The sequence below is a fragment of the Schistocerca cancellata genome, chromosome 2 (genome assembly GCF_023864275.1).
Source record: "Schistocerca cancellata isolate TAMUIC-IGC-003103 chromosome 2, iqSchCanc2.1, whole genome shotgun sequence".
In the NCBI taxonomy this organism is placed as follows: Eukaryota; Metazoa; Arthropoda; class Insecta; order Orthoptera; family Acrididae; genus Schistocerca; species Schistocerca cancellata.
Window position 1 is genome coordinate 1,074,842,696 of NC_064627.1, and position 21,567 is coordinate 1,074,864,262.

At 41.1% G+C, this 21,567-nt stretch overlaps 1 protein-coding gene across 1 annotated transcript in view; it reads right to left on the reverse strand.

The window, feature by feature from the left end:
• LOC126163074 (TBC1 domain family member 16) overlaps window positions 1-21,567 on the reverse strand; it is a 100,808-nt gene that overhangs the window by 13,093 nt on the left and 66,148 nt on the right. Inside the window, exons 9-11 of the mRNA XM_049919979.1 lie at window positions 14,327-14,513; window positions 931-1,037; window positions 558-774 (exon numbers count right to left, since the gene is read on the reverse strand). Coding sequence (XP_049775936.1) covers window positions 558-774; window positions 931-1,037; window positions 14,327-14,513 — 511 coding nt within the window. The remainder of the gene's footprint in view (window positions 1-557; window positions 775-930; window positions 1,038-14,326; window positions 14,514-21,567) is intronic.

Consider the following 21,567-nt stretch of genomic DNA (forward strand, 5'->3'; position numbering starts at 1 on the left):
GGATATTGTGGAGACATGGCTTGGCCAGGAAATCTCAAATCAGTGCACACATTGCTGTAGAGTGAAAATTCATTCTGGAAACAATATCCCATGTGAGCCATCTCTCCACAATATCCTTTCTTCTGGGAGTGCTAGTTCTGTTAGGTGTGGAGGAGGACTTCTGCGAAGATTGGAAGGTAGGAGATGACATACTGGTGAAAGTAGGGCTGTGAGGCGAAGTTGTGAGTTGTGTTTGGGCAGCTCAGCTGTTAAGAGAACTTGCTCATGAAAGGCAATGATCCCAGGTTCGAGTCCCAGTCCAGCACATGGTTTTAATCTGCCAGGAAGTTCCAAATCAGCCCACACTGCACTGCAGAGTGAAAATTCAGGTCAGTCTTACGAGCGAATATGAGGTTATTACACTTTGTCCCAAAGCTAGTAAGTTTACAGTTTTGTTTATGTACCTGGCAATGTCTCAATGCTTCAGCTATATGGTGAGTTGTTACTGTTACTCCTTCCAATATTTATAGAGTGTTTAAAGAAACTCTCCTTGTTGATTTACATAAGAATGTAAGTACCTTCCTGAGTATAAGCTCCCCGTTCATAAACATGGCCAGCGAGCTAAAGTGTAGCAGCATTTCATCTGTGCGCAGGTCCTGGGCCACGACATCATCCGAATAAATGCTGATTATAGCCAAGCATAGGAACAGGTGGAAGTAGTCCGTAAGATAGTTTGCCCAGCATGCTTCCCACATTTTCAAGGCAATGGGTTCTGGAAACTCCCTTTTGAAGCACCTGGAAATGAAAATATGAATTATGATAATACTGTGTCAAGTTCAGCAAACTGCAGCAATTCACATTTATATTTGGTTGGCTACACTGTAAACACAGATGGAAGGTTGCACTATAATGTATTGTAAAAATATTTTCATCAGATAAATTGTTACTTACAAAAGTATCCAGCGGTGACAAAACAGGAGCTCCATAGCATCATTGTGTCGCAACAGATGATTATAGAATTGGGGAACCATCAAACGAATGAGTTCCCTGAGGTAGTTCTGTAAACAGAGAACTTATAGTAACACAACATACTGGAGCAATAACTGGAAACTGCAGTAGTTATTATGACAAATTGACTAGGAGCTGCAATTTTGCCTCCTTTAACCCCATCTGATCTCCTGCAAAATACATTCCTGTTCTCTTCCAGTCCAACCATTTCTGTAAACCAACTAACTGCAAATGAGTACCTTCCATATTCTCAGTATCATCCAAGAATGGAACTGTGGAAACAAGTTCTCTGCCCAATCTTTAAATATCTTTTGTAATTCTCTAAAATGAGGAATATCCTTTCCAAGTATCTCAAAGTGATATATTATCTATGACATTTCTGTGTTTGTGCCAAATCCAACACAAGTCATACTGCATACTGATCTGAAAGCCCAGCGTATGACCTGTTCTGAGGCACCCATTCCTATTCCAGTTTTGTGACACCAATGTTCTATCTCTTCAGAAATACAGGCACATGTGAAATGAGTCGCATCATATAACAACTCCAAGGCAACTTTTCTATGCCCTTTTATGTGGGCATTACCACGAAGCTGTCCACCCAAGTAAATGGCCACAACCAAACTGTGCCCTTGGGCACAATTGACTGCCCAGTGGGAGAGAAGGCCACTACATACAACATGATTAAAATCAATGGCTGTGTCACACCCAGTACCATCTGAATCTCCCCTCCCCTCTCTCAACAATAACTTCTCTGAAGTTTATATGTGGGAAAACTACTTTTTTGACACAACCTTTTGATCCTGAAGATCCTGTGGCCTCAATCTCTATTAGTTCCTGTACATTATCTGCACTGCTATTTCCACCACCTACCCCACCTCTCAAAATCTGTTTCTTATTACTTTCTACTGCACCCTGACCACTGAATTTTACTTTTATTATTTGATTATGAGTCCATGAATCTTCATCCACACTGACCTCTCAGGGTCTCCGTCTCCCTCTATTGTATCACACCGCCCCCTCCTACCCTACCCAACCTCATAGTGCAGCACACTATTACTCCTGCCGGCATCAGGGTGAGCTTTCTTTGTTGTCATGTTTGTATTCCCCTCTTTTGGTGTCTCCCCTACCTTGTTGCTCCATCCTTTATCTTAACTGTTCAACTTATAACAAATCAAGCTGAATCCATCCCACCTATTACTATTGCATTATAACTAATAACTAATATTTTTTCCTTTGTCAATTTTTCACTTGTATCCAGTTATAAAATTTGTGTATATGCAGTATTGTCCAAACTTATCCAAATATTGTTCAGACTATATTTAATGCAAATTTATTAATCAGAGCATAAATTGTAAGATGCTGATTACAGTAATAATAAAAAATGCTTAAAAATGTTCAGAATATAACCATATGTACAAACTAATTTTCAATGTGAATGTAAAATGACTCATTCCACATCATTACAATCTATCATGCAAAATGATCCCTGGTACATGTAACCAGCAAACTAACTAGTTCATCATCATCATCATCATCATCATTTAAGACTGATTATGCCTTTCAGCGTTCAGTCTGGAGCATAGCCCCCCTTATACAGTTCCTCCATGATCCCCTATTCAGTGCTAACATTGGTGCCTCTTCTGATGTTAAACCTATTACTTCAAAATCATTCTTAACCGAATCCAGGTACCTTCTCCTCGGTCTGCCCCGACTCCTCCTACCCTCTACTGCTGCATCCATGAGTCTCTTGGGTAACCTTGCTTCTCCCATGCGTGTAACATGACCCCACCATCTAAGCCTGTTCGCCCTGACTGCTACATCTATAGAGTTCATTCCCAGTTTTTCTTTGATTTCCTCATTGTGGACACCCTCCTGCCATTGTTCCCATCTACTAGTACCTGCAATCATCCTAGCTACTTTCATATCCGTAACCTCAACCTTGTTGATAAGGTAACCTGAATCCACCCAGCTTTCGCTCCCATACAACAAAGTTGGTCGAAAGATTGAACGGTGCACAGATAACTTAGTCTTGGTACTGACTTCCTTCTTGCAGAAGAGAGTAGATCGTAGCTGAGTGCTCACTGCATTAGCTTTGCTACACCTCGCTTCCAGTTCTTTCACTATGTTGCCATCCTGTGAGAATATGCATCCTAAGTACTTGAAACCGTCCACCTGTTCTAACTTTGTTCCTCCTATTTGGCACTCAATCCGTTTATATTTCTTTCCCACTGACATTACTTTCGTTTTGGAGATGCTAATCTTCATACCATAGTCCTTACATTTCTGATCTAGCTCTGAAATATTACTTTGCAAACTTTCAATCAAATCTGCCATCACAACTAAGTCATCCGCATATGCAAGACTGCTTATTTTGTGTTCACATATCTTAATCTCACCCAGCCAGTCTATTGTTTTCAACATATGATCCATAAATAATATGAACAACAGTGGAGACAGGTTGCAGCCTTGTCTTACCCCTGAAACTACTCTGAACCACGAACTCAATTTACCGTCAACTCTAACTGCTGCCTGACTGTCCATGTAAAGACCTTTAATTGCTTGCAAAAGTTTGCCTCCTATTCCATAATCTTGTAGAAAAGACAATAACTTCCTCTTAGGAACCCGGTCATATGCCTTTTCTAGATCTATAAAGCATAGATACAATTCCCTGTTCCACTCATAACACTTCTCCATTATTTGCCGTAAGCTAAAGATCTGGTCCTGACAACCTCTAAGAGGCCTAAACCCACACTGATTTTCATCCAATTGGTCCTCAACTAATACTCGCACTTTCCTTTCAACAATACCTGAGAAGATTGTACCCATAACGCTGATTAAAGAGATACCTCTGTAGTTGTTACAATCTTTTGTTTCCATGTTTAAAGATTGGTGTGATTACTGCTTTTGTCCAGTCTGATGGAACCTATCCCGACTCCCAGGCCATTTCAATTATCCTGTGTAGCCATTTAAGACCTGACATTCCACTGTATTTGATGAGTTCCGACTGAATTTCATCCACCCCAGCCACTTTATTGCACTGCAATCTATTGACCATTTTTTCCACTTCCTCAAATGTGATCCTATTTCCATCATCATTCCTATCCCATTCTACCTCAAAATCTGAAACATTATTGATCGCATTTTCACCTACATTGAGCAACTCTTCAAAATATTCCCTCCATCTGCCCAAGGCATCCACAGGATTCACCAGCAGTTTTCCTCACCTGTCCAAAATACTTGTCATTTCCTTCTTACCTCCCTTTCGAAGACTGCTAATTACACTCCAGAATGGTTTTCCAGCAGCTTGACCAATAGTCTCCAACCTGTTTCCCAAGTCTTCCCACGATTTCTTCTTGGATGCTGCAATTATCTGTTTGGCTTTGTTTCTTTCTTCAACATAACTTTCTCTGTCTACCTGGGTTCTGGTATGTAGCCATTTTTGATACGCCTTCTTTTTCCTTTTACAGGCTGCCTTGACTGTATCATTCCACCAAGCTGTTTGCTTCATCCTACTTTTACACACTACTGTTCCAAGACATTCTTTAGCCACTAACTAGTTTACTAATTAAAAATAACCAATAACTGAAATCTTACTACAGCTCTTGATAATAAATTTCAACTGCATTATCCAGAGATTTTGGTCATATTGACACACATCAGAAAGCTATGACTCCAGACTTTACTGTAACATTTTTTTTGAGTTTTCCTAAAATTAATGAACTTAAGAAACAATCAAAGTTTGAACACACTCAATTTACTTCCGCCTTTTATAGGATTATGTCTATTATATTCCTAAGTTTGACACTACACTTCTGTTGCCCTATCTTTTCTGGACCAAATGGCACCCTTCTTTAATTAATTAAGCCACTAATTAAAATTTTGCAGAAATTATCATATTTTACAACATGAGAACTATTTACAAAATATTTCTGTAATCTTTTTTACTTTCTTATCTAATCATTTATTGTGTAAATCAAGTTATTGTTGGAACATACAATTCATCCCAATTAGTCAATTCGACTAATGCCTACAGACAGAAAATCTTGGACCGATTGTGTAAGCCAATCCGTTGTGCTCGGTTGGTCTCGAGTTTGCAGCTCATAGTGCTTTATCGTGGCAGATAGCAAAAGCTTACAGAAGTCTCCTGTCTACGATTCATATGTTTTGCTTATTGTGAGTTTGTTTATATTAATACAACTTTCATCTGGAAAATAGAATATGTGCAATTTAAATATGGTGTCTCATTTTTGAGACCTTTATAAGTTTACAAATTGTACCAAAGAAATATACTGTCACCTATTTTATCATGATTCTTCCCATAAAAAAAAGTGCTTCGACAATTTGCTTTGCATTTTTAACTTACTGTCATTAGCAGTGACCATTTTCATTTGCTTTTTATGTATCAACAAAACACTAATGTCTATCAGACAGCATGGGTAGTTTTTATTATAAACTCACACTGTTGTACTAAAGTAGTCTTAATATTAATAATCCTGAATTCCTGCAACATAGTGTACCTTATGGGCAATTCCTTCATGCAAAACACATTTAACAAGAAAATTTTCTACGGCACTACTACTGAGATTATGGACTATAGAAACAGTTTGCTCAATTTTCAAAATATTTTGAACACTTATGAAAAGTACATAAACACTGGTATTGTGTAGATCTTGCTCTAACAATACACTCATTAAGCTGACTAACCTATATCACAAAGCCTGCCAGGTGTTTCTGATTCTCCATCCCAGTTCAGTATATTAATTAACACTTCTCCACCTCCAATACTGTTAAATATAATTATAATAGTCTTTGTGCTATTGGCAAATTCAATCTGCTGAAAGGAGTGTTACATGAAAACATACAGTAAAAGCCCCTTTTTACATTTGCAGTGGACTGACCCAAAAAAGTATAAAATGCAGGAAGTGTAAAATACAGGAAAGCATAGGAAACACAGCAAGCAAAAATGAATAAATTGTTTTTACGTCAAGTTGCAGACAGCCACATTTAAAAGACATTCTCATATAGCTTTCGGTAAACGTAAAAAGAGGGTTTTACTGTATGTTTTCATGAACATTCCTTTCAACTCGGCCCGAGATGCTGGAGTTGGCAGTCGTGTGCGCGTGAAATGTGTGTGTGTGTGTGTGTGTGTGTGTGTGTGTGTGTGTGTGTGTGTGTGTGTGTGCGTGTGCGTGTGTGCGTGCGCGCGCCTTACTGCCAAGACTATGGCCAAAAGCTAAATGTGAGTGTCTTAATTTTGCCAGTCTGCAACTTGGCATGTCTTTTTATGGAAAGTAGCACTCTGTCTCTTCCTATACTGCTGATTCTCCTACCTGGAGTTTCCATTGTTTGAAATTGTTCTTACAGACATTCTCTTTACACTGTTCAAAATAGTAAATTAAAATAATTTAAATTATCCTATTTAAAAAAATTTAAAATAATTGTTTTTGTTCTTTTCAACAGTAATTACCTCCACTTGTTTCTCTACAGTATACAAAGCATCAATCACAAAGGCAGTGGCTGAATGCTGACAAAAACACATGTGCGGGTTTTACTCTTCGTTCCAATTATATGCAATGGTGTAGATAAACCACGGAAGCAAAAGTCTTTCGTAAAACCACTATAAAAAGATATTTGTATTCTAATGTGAGACTTATTATTGATCATCATTATAAAGTTACAGTAAATAAAACTTGTAGCACAATATTGGTTAACACACACTACAGTTGACAGCTTCATAAACAGAGAACGACAGGCACAAAATCTACAGCTTGCTGTTGACAAGGTCACTTGGTTCAGGGACATCCTGGGTGAGAAAGAGTGCAGAAACTGCCATCATGTTATGGAGCATCTTGAGGAGGAATGTTTATGTTTGATATGAAATTGTATCAACCTAAGACTACACACCTAGTACGGATTTGTGTATTTCACGCAGAAGTAACAACAGTTCTTAAAAGCCCATTACAGAGATGGCCATCCTCCAAGGCAGTGTTTATTTGTATAAATGACTGCAAAATTAAATTAAAGCTGTTGTGATACAATGCAATTAACAGAAGGAAGCTTGCTGCAAGAGTCACTATAATCATATCATGGTTACCATTAAGGCAGTACCACATTATACTTTTCCGACCTTCCAAACACAGCGAACCTATAATACAGGTGGCTGCATCCCAACAATTCGACAATGACAATCCTGTTTACTGTACTGATGCTATGTTACCCTATCAATAACTATGCACATGGTCTGTGTTTTCTACTTTGTTCCAATGCTGACTCTGAGCAGGAATACAATGCACTTTCTGCAGAAATCTGTATGAAAATCAATATTAAAGAACATGATAACATCAAAGAAAACATAGGTGAAATGTGTGATATCACGGTTCGATACTGGACCCGCAAGTTGAGGCTAGCGCTGCTCCATGGCTTGCAACAAGTCTCATGCACTCGGCCACTCTTGCTTGAGACGTCAAGTAGGAAAGTAGTATAGCCTTCAGCTGATAGGAAGCAACCTCTAACAAGGAGCTTAGTTTAAGTATGGCCTACGTGATGCCTCTATAGCTCTCTGTTTGTAATTATGTACATCCTGACTATGAAGACTCCTGTACCATCAGTTAAGTACAATACATTATTTTTTACCAATGACTTCTATTTAGCAACGGCCACCAGTCATTCACATTGGTGACGATTCGTTCATCGTCGTCATAACAATTGGCGATGAAGGTAAAAGTATTTCGTCGTTCTTTAACAGTATCGGCGATGTACAGTGCATATCTCTTGTTCGTTTCTTTCGTCGTTGTTTGGAAGTCGCGACACAGATTATTTGGAAAGCAGAGCAGTGAAAGCAGAGATGATTCAACGATACGTTGGAGACAAGAGGTTTATTTCGTTTGTGTTTACACTATCTCTGTTTATGTGTGTTTACAGACTATAAACCCGACTGCTCCACCCTTCCTCTCCACATTGTGTGACTCCAAGAGTGGAAGACATTTTCTCCTGCTCCCATTTGTGATTCTTTGATTTATTTGTGATGGCAAATTCAGAGGAATGAAATGTACTGGCAGACCTGTTACGATTACAGAATCAGCAGTCCAACGCACTACTGCAAGCCTTGGGACAGTTCGTCCAGGGACATCAACATGCTGTTGCACACACCGTCTGCACAGGAGCCGACCGTACAGTGGGCCACAGCCCTGCCATTTTGAGCATTCTACGCCAGCGTGGAAAGTTGCTAGGAGTGGCACGGACAGTTTTCACACCACCTTGCCGCATATGACATCCAAGGTACAACAAAGCTGCATGCCCTTTTATCTTGTGTAGGAGTGGCATTGTACAGAATCCTCCTCAAACTCTTCCCGAGAAGTTCTCCAGATCAGCACAGTTTCGAAGAACTTGTTCAGGCATTAACCAATTATTACAAGGAAAAACATAAATATTGTGGCTAAGCAGTACACATTTCTCCGCCCAACACGTGCCCCTCAGCGGAATTACCGTGAGTTGGTAGCCACTTTGCAAGGCCTCACTCATGACTGTGAATTTTCTTGTTCTTTTGGACGTAATGGTATGGGATGCTATTGAGCAAAATGTGCCAGACACACGCATTAGAGAGCAAATTCTTAAATTATCCAAACCCACTTTAGAACTAGTGTTGGACATTTTGGACAGACAGGACACTTTGGACTTGCTGAAAATTCTTTCGAATTGCCTCCCGCTGTCTGTCAGGTTAGAAAGCCAGCTGTGCGCACATCACACATACATGCCACTGTACTGGCTCGGCACGCTCCTCCCCAATTCCCTTCCAGGAAACAGACACCTGTTATGTGCCGGCAGCGGCCGCCTACTTTGCATTCATGCCCGCAATGTAATTCAAAGCACTCACACCAGAATTCCACATTGCACAAGGCTGTGTGCCATTTTTGCAACAAGAAGGGACATGTCCAGGCATTGTGCCTCAAATGACAAAAATCTGACTCAGTATCAAGTTTCCAGACAAAGTAGCTTCCGCCAGAATGGTTTCTGATATAAGACTTCCTATTACAATGAGCCACAAGCAATGGAAATAAATGTTGTAAATTTACCTCCAGTACCTGTGCTTTTGTCCAATTGTGACAATTTTGCTTGTAAGGCTAGTGCATGCTGACGAAAGATGTCTCGCCAGGCCTGATCTGCCCGTCCACATTTGCCAGTGGACATGGCTTCTCAGACCGACATTTTTCGCCGATGGCAGAACAAACTTTTTGTCGACTTGAACATTCGAAATCATACGATTCCTTTCAGTTGGACACTGGAGTGTCTGTTTCACAAATGAATCGTAAAACTTATGAATTGCTTGGTTCACCTCCATTGTGCAATGAAAATGTTACGTTAGCTACCTACAGTAGTCAAAGTATCCTGGTATCAGGACTGTGTAGTTTGCCAGTGACATACTGTGGACAAACATGAGTGTTTTTTTTTTTTTTTTTTCATGTAGCATGTTCACCCTTATCTGTAAATATTTTTGGTCTTGATTTATTTGCTGTATTCTCCTCAATTGTGCGCGATAACGTACTAGCTGTCACTAAAAGTGTTCCCACAGACAGTGTTTCTGAACTATGTCAAGAGTTTGCTGATATTTTTTCACCAGGTGTAGGTTGCACGAAAAAATTTCAGGCACATATTGAATTGCAGGACAATGCACAGCCTAAATTTTTCCACGCTCACACAGTGCCTCATGCGCTTCACGAAGAAGTTTCTAAAACATTGCATCAACTTGAGGCTCAAAGAGTGATTGAACCAGTGACAGCATCACTATGGGCTTCACCATTGGTTATCTTAACGAAACCATTAGGCAAATTCCGACTGCATGGATTGTAAAGCCTCAGTCATTCCTCAACTTGTTACAACATTTCCTTTGCCACGTCCAGAAGACCTGTTTGACAAATTGTGTCCAGCCAAATATTTTTCTAAGTTAGATTTGCAAGATGTGTATCGTCAAATTCCTGTGGATGAAGAATCCCAGAAGATTCTCGTCGTGAATACCCATTTAGGTCTCTACAAATTTAAGATACTTCCATTCAGATGTGCCTCTGCCCCAGTACTATTTCAGCAGTACTTACAGACACTCTGTGCGTTGATTCCTTTGGTGTGTAATTACATAGATGACATCATAGTTTCTGGTTCTACGCAGCATGAACATTTGCATAATTTGAGACAGTTATTTGAAGTGCTACGTGAGAATGGATTTAGACTCAATAGGGACAAGTATATTTTTTTTTTTCTGAACAGTTATCCTACTTGGGGCACGTAATAAACTCTCAAGGCATCCATCCGGGTCCGGATCATTTAAGAGCAATATAAGAACTACCAGGCACCCAAGACAGTTAAAGAAATACAATCCGTCCTTGGAATGCTCAATTATTATCACAAGTTTTTGCCTAACGCTTCATCCCTTGCAGCACCATTACATAGACTATGTTGAAAGAATGTTCCATTCATTTAGTTGCCTGAAAGCGAACGTACTTTTCAGCAGTTTAAATCTGCATTGTTATCTAGTACATGTCTTATGTTCTTCGATCCTACAAAACCTCTTGTCCTCATGGTTGACATTTCAGATTTTGGGATCGGGGCTGTTCTTGTTCACAAATTTGGTTTGCATGATTGCCCAATCGGATCTGCATCGAAGCTACTCTCCTCTGTGCAGCGTAACTACTCACAGATCGAGAAGGAAGCTCTCGCTTTGATTTTTTGTTACAAAATTCCACAACTTCTTATATGGTCGCAAGTTTACAGTTCTCACCGACCACAAGTCTTTGACGTCTTTGTTTCACCCATCAAACCCCGTGCCTCTGCATACGGCTCAAAAATTTCTTCGTTGGTCCTATTTTTGTCGCAGTACTGTTATGACATCTTGTATCGGCCTACTGCCCAGCACAATAATGCTGACACGTTATACCAATTGCCAACAGCTGAAGACACGCTGTTCGACTCTTCCAAAAAGGCTTGTATGTTCATAGATGTGCAAAATGATGATGATGTGGAAAGTTTTCCTGTTGACTTTTGTCGTATAGCCACAGCAGCAGCTAACAACCCAGTATTAAATGTTGTTTTGTGTTATACCACAATGCAATGGTCTATATCTAAAAATCGGATTGAAGATCCGTTGGTTTGTTGTTTTTTTGTTTGCAGAGTTGGAAACCTTTTGTGAATCTAATGGTATTCAGCATTTAACTTCAGCACCGTTCGCTCCTCAATCGAACGGAGCCACTGAAAGATTCATTCGGATGTTTGAGTCACAAACGTCTAACTTGCGCACCTCTCATTCTTGCGAGGACGCTCTTTTGTTGTTTTTATCTTCGTACCGATTGCAGGCCCGCTACAGTGCTTCACTGGCTGAATTGATCCTCACAGAACTCTGATGAACTTTTTTGTATCCTCCGCACCACGTTTCTTTGCCACGGCAGACCCACAAATTCTGGCCAGATGATATTGTCTATTTTCGTCATTTCCGAAGCATTCACCGATGGTTGAAAGGGCGCATTCTTCACCATCTTGTCTGTGCTATGTTTGTCATCTCAAGACTGTCTCGAAGACCGTCTGGTATGGTGCGCAGGCATCAGAATCAGATGCGCCTCTTTCGTTGTGGGGTCTCTGTCGCTTGCCCTATGTTTCCAGTGTCGGCGCCAACGGGGCTACCCCCGCAGGGACGTCTTCCTTGCTCTCCTCACCCCTGCGTGCCAGTGCTCCTAGCTTCGCCTCTGCTGCGCGATGACACACCAGTGTGGACGCCATGTCTCACGCCGTAGTCACCTGCAGTGCCAGCATCGCTGCGGCGACCGGATGACCATATGGACCAGTCGCCTTCAACTGTGATAGTGCACAGTGAACTTCTGATTATGACGCCATCCCCCGCTGTAGAACAGTCTGCACTTCCGAGTTTCCAGTCCTTGTTGCCGGTCGGGTGCCCCGACCCGATGGAGGTCGGCCCTTCGGTTCCTCCTATAGTTGTAGAAGCGCACACACCTCATGTTGACGTGCACCCTAGAGTAGGTTTCCAGACATTTCCTGTCTCCCCTTGGTCTGAATGGCAGGGTGTGGGTGGGCATGCCTTGCCTGCAGTCAGGCTCCCCATCTCCTCAACCGCATCAGCATGAAGTCCTCCACCTGGCGGTCGTAAGCCATATTAAACAGCCGTTCGCAGATTTGCGGGGTAGGGATGTGGTATCAACATTTGATACCATACTTGTTAGGGGTTTCAGTTATCGACTGTGGTCCATACTACTATTGCCGGACCCGTGAGTCAAGACTAGCGCCACTCCGTAGCTTGCAACAAGTCTCTAGCGTGCGCTCGGCCACTCTTGCTCGGGACGTTAAGTAGGAAAGTAATATTATAGCCTTCAGCTGATAGGAAGCAACCCCTAACAAGGCACTTAGTTAAAGTACGGCCTATGTGATGCCTCTATAGGTCTCTGTTTGTAATTATGTTCATCCTGACTATGAAGATTCCTGTACCATCAGTTAAGTACAACATATTATTTTTTACCAATGACTTCTAATTATTTTAGTCGTTGCAGCCCAGATCATGCAGCCAGCTCCTTATTGACTTCACTGACAAAATTGCTGTATATGCAAAGAAGAGATTTGTATGTTTTTAGCATAGGCCACCAGCCATTCACATTGGCAACAATTTGTTCGTTGTCGTCATAACAAAATGTTGTAACATGGACTTGTTAATTGTGGGAAAAAATTTGTTGACTTCTATTGGGACCGACGAAAATGAACGTAAAAAAATCAGGTAAACGTAAAATGCGGGAACTTGAAAATAGTGTTTTAGTGTAGCTACTCGTAAACTGCTGTGGTTGGATATGAACTACTCAAGAGAAGTATGTAAAATTCCACCAATTCAAGATCAAATTAGCTGCAGGTTAATGAAGGAAACCAGTGTTCCTGATGTTTGTGCTGACACTGGCAATAAATCTATATGCATATTCCTCAACATTGAGTAATTAGTCAGTTAATATAATAAGAACTGGAATATTTTTCTCATGAACAATTAATTGTAGTTTGGGAAGAATATAACCTTAACTACACCTTCAATTGCGGGGTATATTTTCAAGGATTTTTTTTGTAAAATAAACTGGAGAACGTAAAAACTGCATAAGTGTCTTTGGAACTTCTGACACATTGTGAAGATTGTGACAACTTACATAAGATTAAAACTTCCATAATAAACAATTTTGAATTTTGCACAGAAAGTATAAGCTTTCATTGTCTGCCACCAGGAAGCAGTTTTACCTGCAATTGTTCGGCTCATCCAATAAGCACGAAGATTTGCTGTCCCTAGACACATGAGTAAATTCTAACTTAGCAGTTTTAGAAACAAATAAGTAATATCTGAAATCCAGAAGTATTCATATTCTTTACATAGCTGACCCCATTCAGAAACCTGCACTCTTTGGGAGTAATTCACTTTGGGAACATCTATGTTCATAAAAGGTTGACTGCCAATAATCACTTGCATCACAATATATAGCAACCTGTATTATCTTTCATGAACTTCTTTCTTTCATTCTATGAGTAAATTCCATTTTGGTCATTTCTGTGTGTCAACAAAATAGAATTTTATACTCTTGTGTATTATATCAAGAAATGTTGTGTGTTCAGTGACTGTAAACTAAAATTATTGTGGTGGTAATCTTCTGTCAGACTTTGTATGTGATTACCCTGCCACTGCCATACCATTTCAGAGTGTTGTGAAAGTATCTACCTGTGATAAACTTTCATATAAGATCTGAGACTGTCCATCATGGTGATGTTAGTGGCAATAAATATAAATAGCAGTCAAATCTATTTAAAGCACTGTTGTGTATATTACTGGTGGATTTACTTAAAACCAGTTTTGAGCAATATGATTATCTTCAGCCAAGGAGACACCTAGAAGAAACTAGAAACTGAAGGTAGATAACCAACCATGCTGTGTGTGTGTGTGTGTGTGTGTGTGTGTGTGTGTGTGTGTGTTTCTTAACAAAATAATCAGTCCATGTTTATATGCCTTCCTACCATTAAAGTCTCGATGAGGTAGCTGCTGATATTATCACTTTGCTGTCTGTACAATAAAGATCACACATTTCTTAAGGCATACAGGTACAGCCGTGACAAAAAGCAGAGAGTGGTTAGTTTCGGTAATCTCTAAAAATAAGCAGAAGACTGGGAATTCAAAATGAAAATTTACATATTTTGTATTGATGTAAAATATGATACATTTTCAATCTTTTTTATGAGCCCATCAACCACAAAATGCCTCAACTACTGCATATGATGAGTTGTTACCTTTGCTCCTACCATTTTTTAAATGTAAACAGTAAATTACCAGATTTTTGTCCATGTCATTATCTGTAGGCGTGCACACAAATATGGCTTTTTGCATTAGCCCAACGAAACACCAAAATGCATCAGATTCATTTCTGATCTCAGCTAATACTGGAGCTAAGAGATCTGACATGCCTTGGGTGTAGCCAAATCCTGGATTGTAAACAGCATAATTTAGCAGAATGTTTCTGCAACAGACAAAAAAGACAGGAATAAAAAGAGTATAGTAATACTGAACACTATAATAATTATTATATTACACAACCAAAAATGTGTTGAGATCCACAGGTGTTTACACCAACTGGAAAATAATAACAAATAACAGAAACAGTTGAGTAACATTAACTTAAGCTGTCATACAGTGAAGTATGTGTTTTGCAAACACATTGAAAACGTGATATGATAAGATTCAGAACTAATTACAATGCAATGAAACAACCTCATTGTTTTTAGCCACTGTTTATTGTCAGAGATGCTTTATAATGAGTTAGACTACAGAATAAGTTAGCAATCACCTAAATTATGGGACAGTATGGCTGTCATACAAAAATGTATATAAAGGCAACAAAGGAAGGACCACACACCACCAGGAAAAAAAGAACCTTATTATATCAGTAGCTCTCATGGAAATCAGTAGTCCCTGAGGGCTTGGAATGCATAAGTATCTTTTCCAAGTTAACGGATTCTCTTGTCACAGCTTAACATTTGTTTTCCTGTTTATCAGTGGAAGAGACATATTATGGATGTTTTGATGAAGTATCAATAGCACTATCAATGATGACATTCATTCTGAGGTTTTCCTACATACCTTTCATGCAAAATAGCTTTTCAAGAGTTGTTCTTATTGCTCATGATAGTTTTGTCTGAAGACAGCCTAGTAATCAAAAAAACTAACAAGTTAAAGAAATACTGTAGCATTTCCAGTGTTTGTATTTTCATTGACAGATCTTATTTCAAAAAAAGAACAGTACTGTTCCGGGTGTCAAAGTGGCAGACTAGTGCAAAAATTAGTAACTGCTGATTTCCAAGGAGATTTAACATGAAAACAGATTATCAGATCATCCCATTCCCTTCTCTTCTGCTTTGTTGTCATTACTGAACAAATGGTGATCACTATAGAATGCTACTCCCATACCCCTTTATAACCTGGTAATTTGCATTTCAGCTTCAATCATCAGTACACTTTACATGGTTAATTAGTGAGAAAAGAGGGTCAAATTCATTAAATTTGTTATTTGTAAGGTGGATGTTACAATGCTTATATCAACCTCATAAGTTTGTTAGAAACAATAAGTGGAAAATATAAAGCATGGGTTGTTAACTTTAGTGCCACAGTACTCTAACCACATGAGACAATCACCCATACCTTAGGCCTGGAAACCTATGTTTCATGATTTCAGTCACTCCAAAATTTGTACTGCAAGGTTTCACACTTGTTATGCTGTCTCTGTGTTTATCCATCAATGTCTGCAATTTTTTATCATTTCTGGTAACTGGTAGAATTCCTGTGTTCTAAATACAAATTGTATGTGAAAGTAATAATTATTTCAAATGTACAACAGCTCATTACACAAGGAAAACACACATACACACACACACACACACACACACACACACACACACACACACATATGATATGGTTATAATAGAAGGAAACATTCCACGAAGGAAAAATATATTTAAAAACAAAGATGATGTGACTTACCAAATGAAAGTGCTGGCAGGTCGACAGACACACAAACAAACACACAAAAAATTCAAGCTTTCGCAACCAACGGTTGCCTCGTCAGGAAAGAGGGAAGGAGAAGGAAAGACAAAAGGATATGGGTTTTAAGGGAGAGGGTAAGGAGTCATTCCAATCCCGGGAGCGGAAAGACTTACCTTAGGGAGAAAAAAGGACAGGTATACACTCGCACACACACACATATCCATCCACACATACACAGACACAAGCAGACAGGGAAATGTCTGCTTGTGTCTGTGTATGTGTGGATGGATATGTGTGTGTGTGCGCGAGTGTATACCTGTCCTTTTTTCTCCCTAAGGTAAGTCTTTCCGCTCCCGGGATTGGAATGACTCCTTACCCTCTCCCTTAAAACCCATATCCTTTTGTCTTTCCTTCTCCTTCCCTCTTTCCTGACGAGGCAACCGTTGGTTGCGAAAGCTTGAATTTTTTGTGTGTATGTTTGTGTTTGTTTGTGTGTCTGTCGACCTGCCAGCACTTTCATTTGGTAAGTCACATCATCTTTGTTTTTAAATATATATATATATATATATATATAGAGAGAGAGAGAGAGAGAGAGAGAGATGATGTGACTTACCAAACGAAAGCGCTGGCACGTCGATAGATACACAAACAAACACACAAAATTCTAGCTTTCGCAACCAGCGGTTGCTTCGTCAGGAAAGAGGGAAGGAGAGGGAAAGACGAAAGGATGTGGGTTTTAAGGGAGAGGGTAAGGAGTCATTCCAGTCCCGGGAGCGGAAAGACTTACCTTAGGGGGAAAAAAGGACGGGTATACACTCGCACACACACACACACACATATCCATCCACACATATACAGACACAAGCAGACATATACAGAGGCAAACAGTTTGGGCAGAGATGTCAGTCGAGGCGGAAGTGCAGAGGCAAAGATGATGTTGAATGACAGGTGAGATATGAGTGGCAGCAACTTGAAATTAGCGGAGATTGAGGCCTGGTGGATAACGGGAAGAGAGGATATATTTAGTGGGAAGTATCCAGATAACCCGGACGGTGTGTCCATTCAAGCGAATGGACAGTTTGTTGCTGGTCATTCCCTCGCTGCGATGGAGCACTTCCTTTCACGCCGATCACCTGCCACCCTACCTAAAACCTCTTTCCTCATTACCTTAGCCAGCTTCATCCTGACCCACAACTTCTTCACTTTCGAAGGCCAGACATACCAACAATTAAAGGGAACAGCCATGGGTACCAGGATGGCCCCCTCGTATGCCAACCTATTCATGGGTCGCTTAGAGGAAGCCTTCTTGGTTACCCAGACCTGCCAACCCAAAGTTTGGTACAGAGTTATTGATGACATTTTCATGATCTGGACTCACAGTGAAGAAGAACTCCAGAATTTCCTCTCCAACCTCAACTCCTTTGGTTCCATCAGATTCACCTGGTCCTACTCTAAATCCCATGCCACTTTCCTTGACGTTGACCTCCATCTGTCCAATGGCCAGCTTCACACGTCCGTCCACATCAAACCCACCAACAAGCAACAGTACCTCCATTATGACAGCTGCCACCCATTCCGCATCAAACGGTCCCTTCCCTACAGCCTAGGTCTTCGCGGCAAACGAATCTGCTCCAGTCCAGAATCCTTGAACCATTACACCAACAACCTGAAAACAGCTTTTGCATCCCGTAACTACCCTCCCGACCTGGTACAGAAGCAAATAACCAGAGCCACTTCCTCATCACCTCAAACCCGGAACCTTCCACAGAAGAACCCCAAAAGTGCCCAACTTGTGACAGGATACTTTCCGGGACTGGATCAGATTCTGAATGTGGCTCTCCAGCAGGGATAAGACTTCCTCAAATCCTGCCCTGAAATGAGATCCATCCTTCATAAAATCCTCCCCACTCCACCTAGAGTGTCTTTCCGCCATCCACCTAACCTTCGTAACCTCTTAGTTCATCCCTATGAAATCCCCAAACCACCTTCCCTACCCTCTGGCTCCTACCCTTGTAACCACCCCCGGTGTAAAACCTGTCCCATGCACCCTCCCATCACCACCTACTCCAGTCCTGTAACCCGGAAGGTTACACGATCAAAGGCAGAGCCACGTGTGAAAGCACCCACGTGATTTACCAACTGACCTGCCTACACTGTGAAGCGTTCTATGTGGGAATGACCAGCAACAAACTGTCCATTCGCATGAATGGACACAGGCAGACAGTGTTTGTTGGTAATGAGGATCACCCTGTGGCTGAACATGCCTTGGTGCACGGCCAGCACATCTTGGCACAGTGTTACACCGTCCGGGTTATCTGGATACTCCCCACTAACACCAACCTGTCATAACTCTGGAGATGGGAACTTGCCCTTCAGCATATCCTCTATTCTCGCTATCCGCCAGGCCTCAATCTCCGCTAATTTCTAATTTCAATTTGCCGCCGCTCATACCTCACCTGTCTTTCAACAACATCTTTGCCTCTGTACTTCCGCCTCGACTGACATCTCTGCCCAAACTCTTTGCCTTTACAAATGTCTGCTTGTGTCTGTGTATATGCGGATGGATGTGTGTGTGTGTGTGTGTGTGTGTGTGTGTGTGTGTGTGTGCGCGCGCGCGCGCGCGCGCGCGCGCGGGCGCGCGAGTGTATACCGTATTTACTCGAATCTAAGCCGCACTTTTTTTCCGGTTTTCGTAATCTAAAAAACCGCCTGCGGCTTAGAATCGAGTGCAAAGCTAGCGGAAGTTATGAAAAATGTTCGTACGTGCCGCCACAACTAACTTCTGCCGGCGAATACATGTAGCGCTATGCAAGCATACTTTGTAGGCACAAAGATAAATACTGGCTCCAAAACCTCTGCGTCAGTAAATAATTTTTTTAAAAAAAAGTGGAAGACGAGATTTTTTTTCTCCGCCGCGAGTTTCGACCACTGCATTTTCATACATTATCCAACGAAGTAAGTACAAATTCCGTATTGTTCATCTTCGAATGTAGCACAATTTCAGTGTACTACGAAAATCTGGCTGGCAAGACTGTTTGCGATGTTTGTCAATATGGCCAACTCTACGTTCTGAATTTTTTCCTATCTCTGAGAAGAGATGGTTGCTAATAGGAACCTGATGAAATTTGAATCACATACAGTATTCTCTTCACCATAAGAATAATACGAATATAAACATTTTGCCATGTATTCTTTCGTGTTTGCTGCTATCTCATTTAAATCCTGTCTGCCTAATAAACTACGAAACTATAGAGTGAGACAACAGCAAACGTGGAAGAATATACATATCATGTCATGTTTATATTCGTATTATTCTTATGTCTAATAGTGATACAGTCAGAAATGAACGGCAAGTGACTAGATTTTTAAATCTAAGATGACTGTAATTTCTGTGCAGAATTTGATGTAATAAAGAACCGGCCGCAAAGATTTTCAAACGGAGAAAAATTTTCACAAACTCTCGTTCAGAACATGTTCTATCATACGCAGTCTATTATTTGATTCTTGTTGATTATCAAAGAAAGCAGCAGTGTAAGTAACAACAAATAGCAGTCTCTTGACATTGTTTCGCTAATGAGACGATTCCTCTCTCTCTCTCTCTCTCTCTCTCTCTTTTTTAATTGTACGCGGCGGTAGCGCGCACAAAAGCAAGCCATGCCGCGAGCCGCGACTGGCCGTAAACACGCACTATAAGAATGCGACAAACAATGCATGACACAGTGCAGTAATGCATTTTCAGCTTAAGAGTGACGCAAACACCTATAACAAAGAAAACGGCATTTATCAGATCAAAGCAAAATAAGCAATCGATTCAAACCAGACGAAGCACGTGAAAAAGGAAGGGTATCCGTATAAATACGGACGGAGCACCTGACGCATAGCAATGGCTACGTGGTAAAGCTTAACTGCTAAGCTTACAACTCGAACCAAACTACTGTAGCTGTATCGTCATTCATTCGACCTAAATTGTCTATCATATTACAATGGACCAACTTTGTTTCGATTTGGAGATGCGGCCTAAAACTTTTCTCTCCCCTTGCATTTCAAGTCTCAAGTTTCAGGTGCGGCTTAGATTCGGGAAATTTTTTTTCCCTTTATTTCGAGTCTCATTTTTCAGGTGCGGCTTAGATTCGAGTGCGGCTTAGATTCGAGTAAATACGGTACGCTCCCGGGATTGGAGTGGCTCCTTGCCCTCTCCCTTAGGGCCCAAATCCTTTCGTCATTCCCTCTCCTTCCCTCTTTCCTGATGGGGCGGCCATTGGTTGCGAGGGCTTGAATTTTGTGTGTATGTTTGTGTGTCTATCGGCCTGCCAGTGCTTTTGTTTGGTAGGTCTCATCATCTTTCTTTTTAGATGTATTTTTCCCACGTGGAATGTTTCCCTCTATTATATATATATATATATATATATATAAAATGGAGGGACGCATTCCGCGTGGGAAAAGATGTATCTAAAAACAAGGATGATTTGACTTGCCGGGCGAGGGCGCTGGCACGTCGATGCACGCACGGACGGACACGGGCATGCACGCAGGATTCTGGCTTTCGCGGCCAACGGTTGCCTCGTCGGGGGGGAGGGGGAGGGACGAGGGGATTTGGGTTTTGGGGGAGGGGGTGGGGAGTCGTTCCGGTCCCGGGAGCGGAGGGACTTGCCTTGGGGGAAGGGGAGGACGGGTGTGCACTCGCGCACGCACGCGTGTCCATCCACACATGTGTGGATGGATATGTGTGGATGGATGTGTGTGTGTGTGCACGAGTGTGTACCCGTCCTTTTTTCCCCCTAAGGTAAGTCTTTCCGCTCCCGGGATTGGAATGACTCCTTACCCTCTCCCTTAAAACCCAAATCCTTTCGTCTTTCCCACTCCTTCCCTCTTTCCTGATGAGGCAACCGTTGGTTGCGAAAGCTAGAATTTTGTGTGTATGTTTGTGTTGGTTTATGTCTCTATCGACCTGCCAGCGCTTTTGTTCGGTAAGTCTCATCATCTTTCTTTATGGATATATTTTTCCCACGTGGAATGTTTCCAACATTCCACGTGCGAAAAATATATCTAAAAACAAAGATGATGAGACTTACCAAACAAAAGCGCTGGTAGGTCAATAGACACACAAACATACACACAAAATTCAAGCTTTCGCAACAAACGGTTGCTTTGTCAGGAAAAAGGGAAGGAGAGGGAAAGACGAAAGGATGTGGGTTTTAGGGGAGAGGGTAAGGAGTCATTCCAATCCCGGGAGTGGAAACACTTACCTTAGGGGGAAAAAAGGACAGGTATACACTCGCACACACACACATATCCATCCGCACATACACAGACACAAGCAGACATTTGTAAAGGCAAAGATTTTGTTCAGATAAGTTTCTTTGTTGGCAATTATGAGTTTTCAGTCCACTCACTGCTGCGTAGTTTCAATCAGTGTCAAGCATTGTGCGTATGGTCACCTTTGCGACTCATTTTAGTGGTGTTTCTTGTTTCTTCTGCAACTTTGCATCAAAATGAGTGATGTTATGCATAACAGATTTTACGAACTTTTAAGT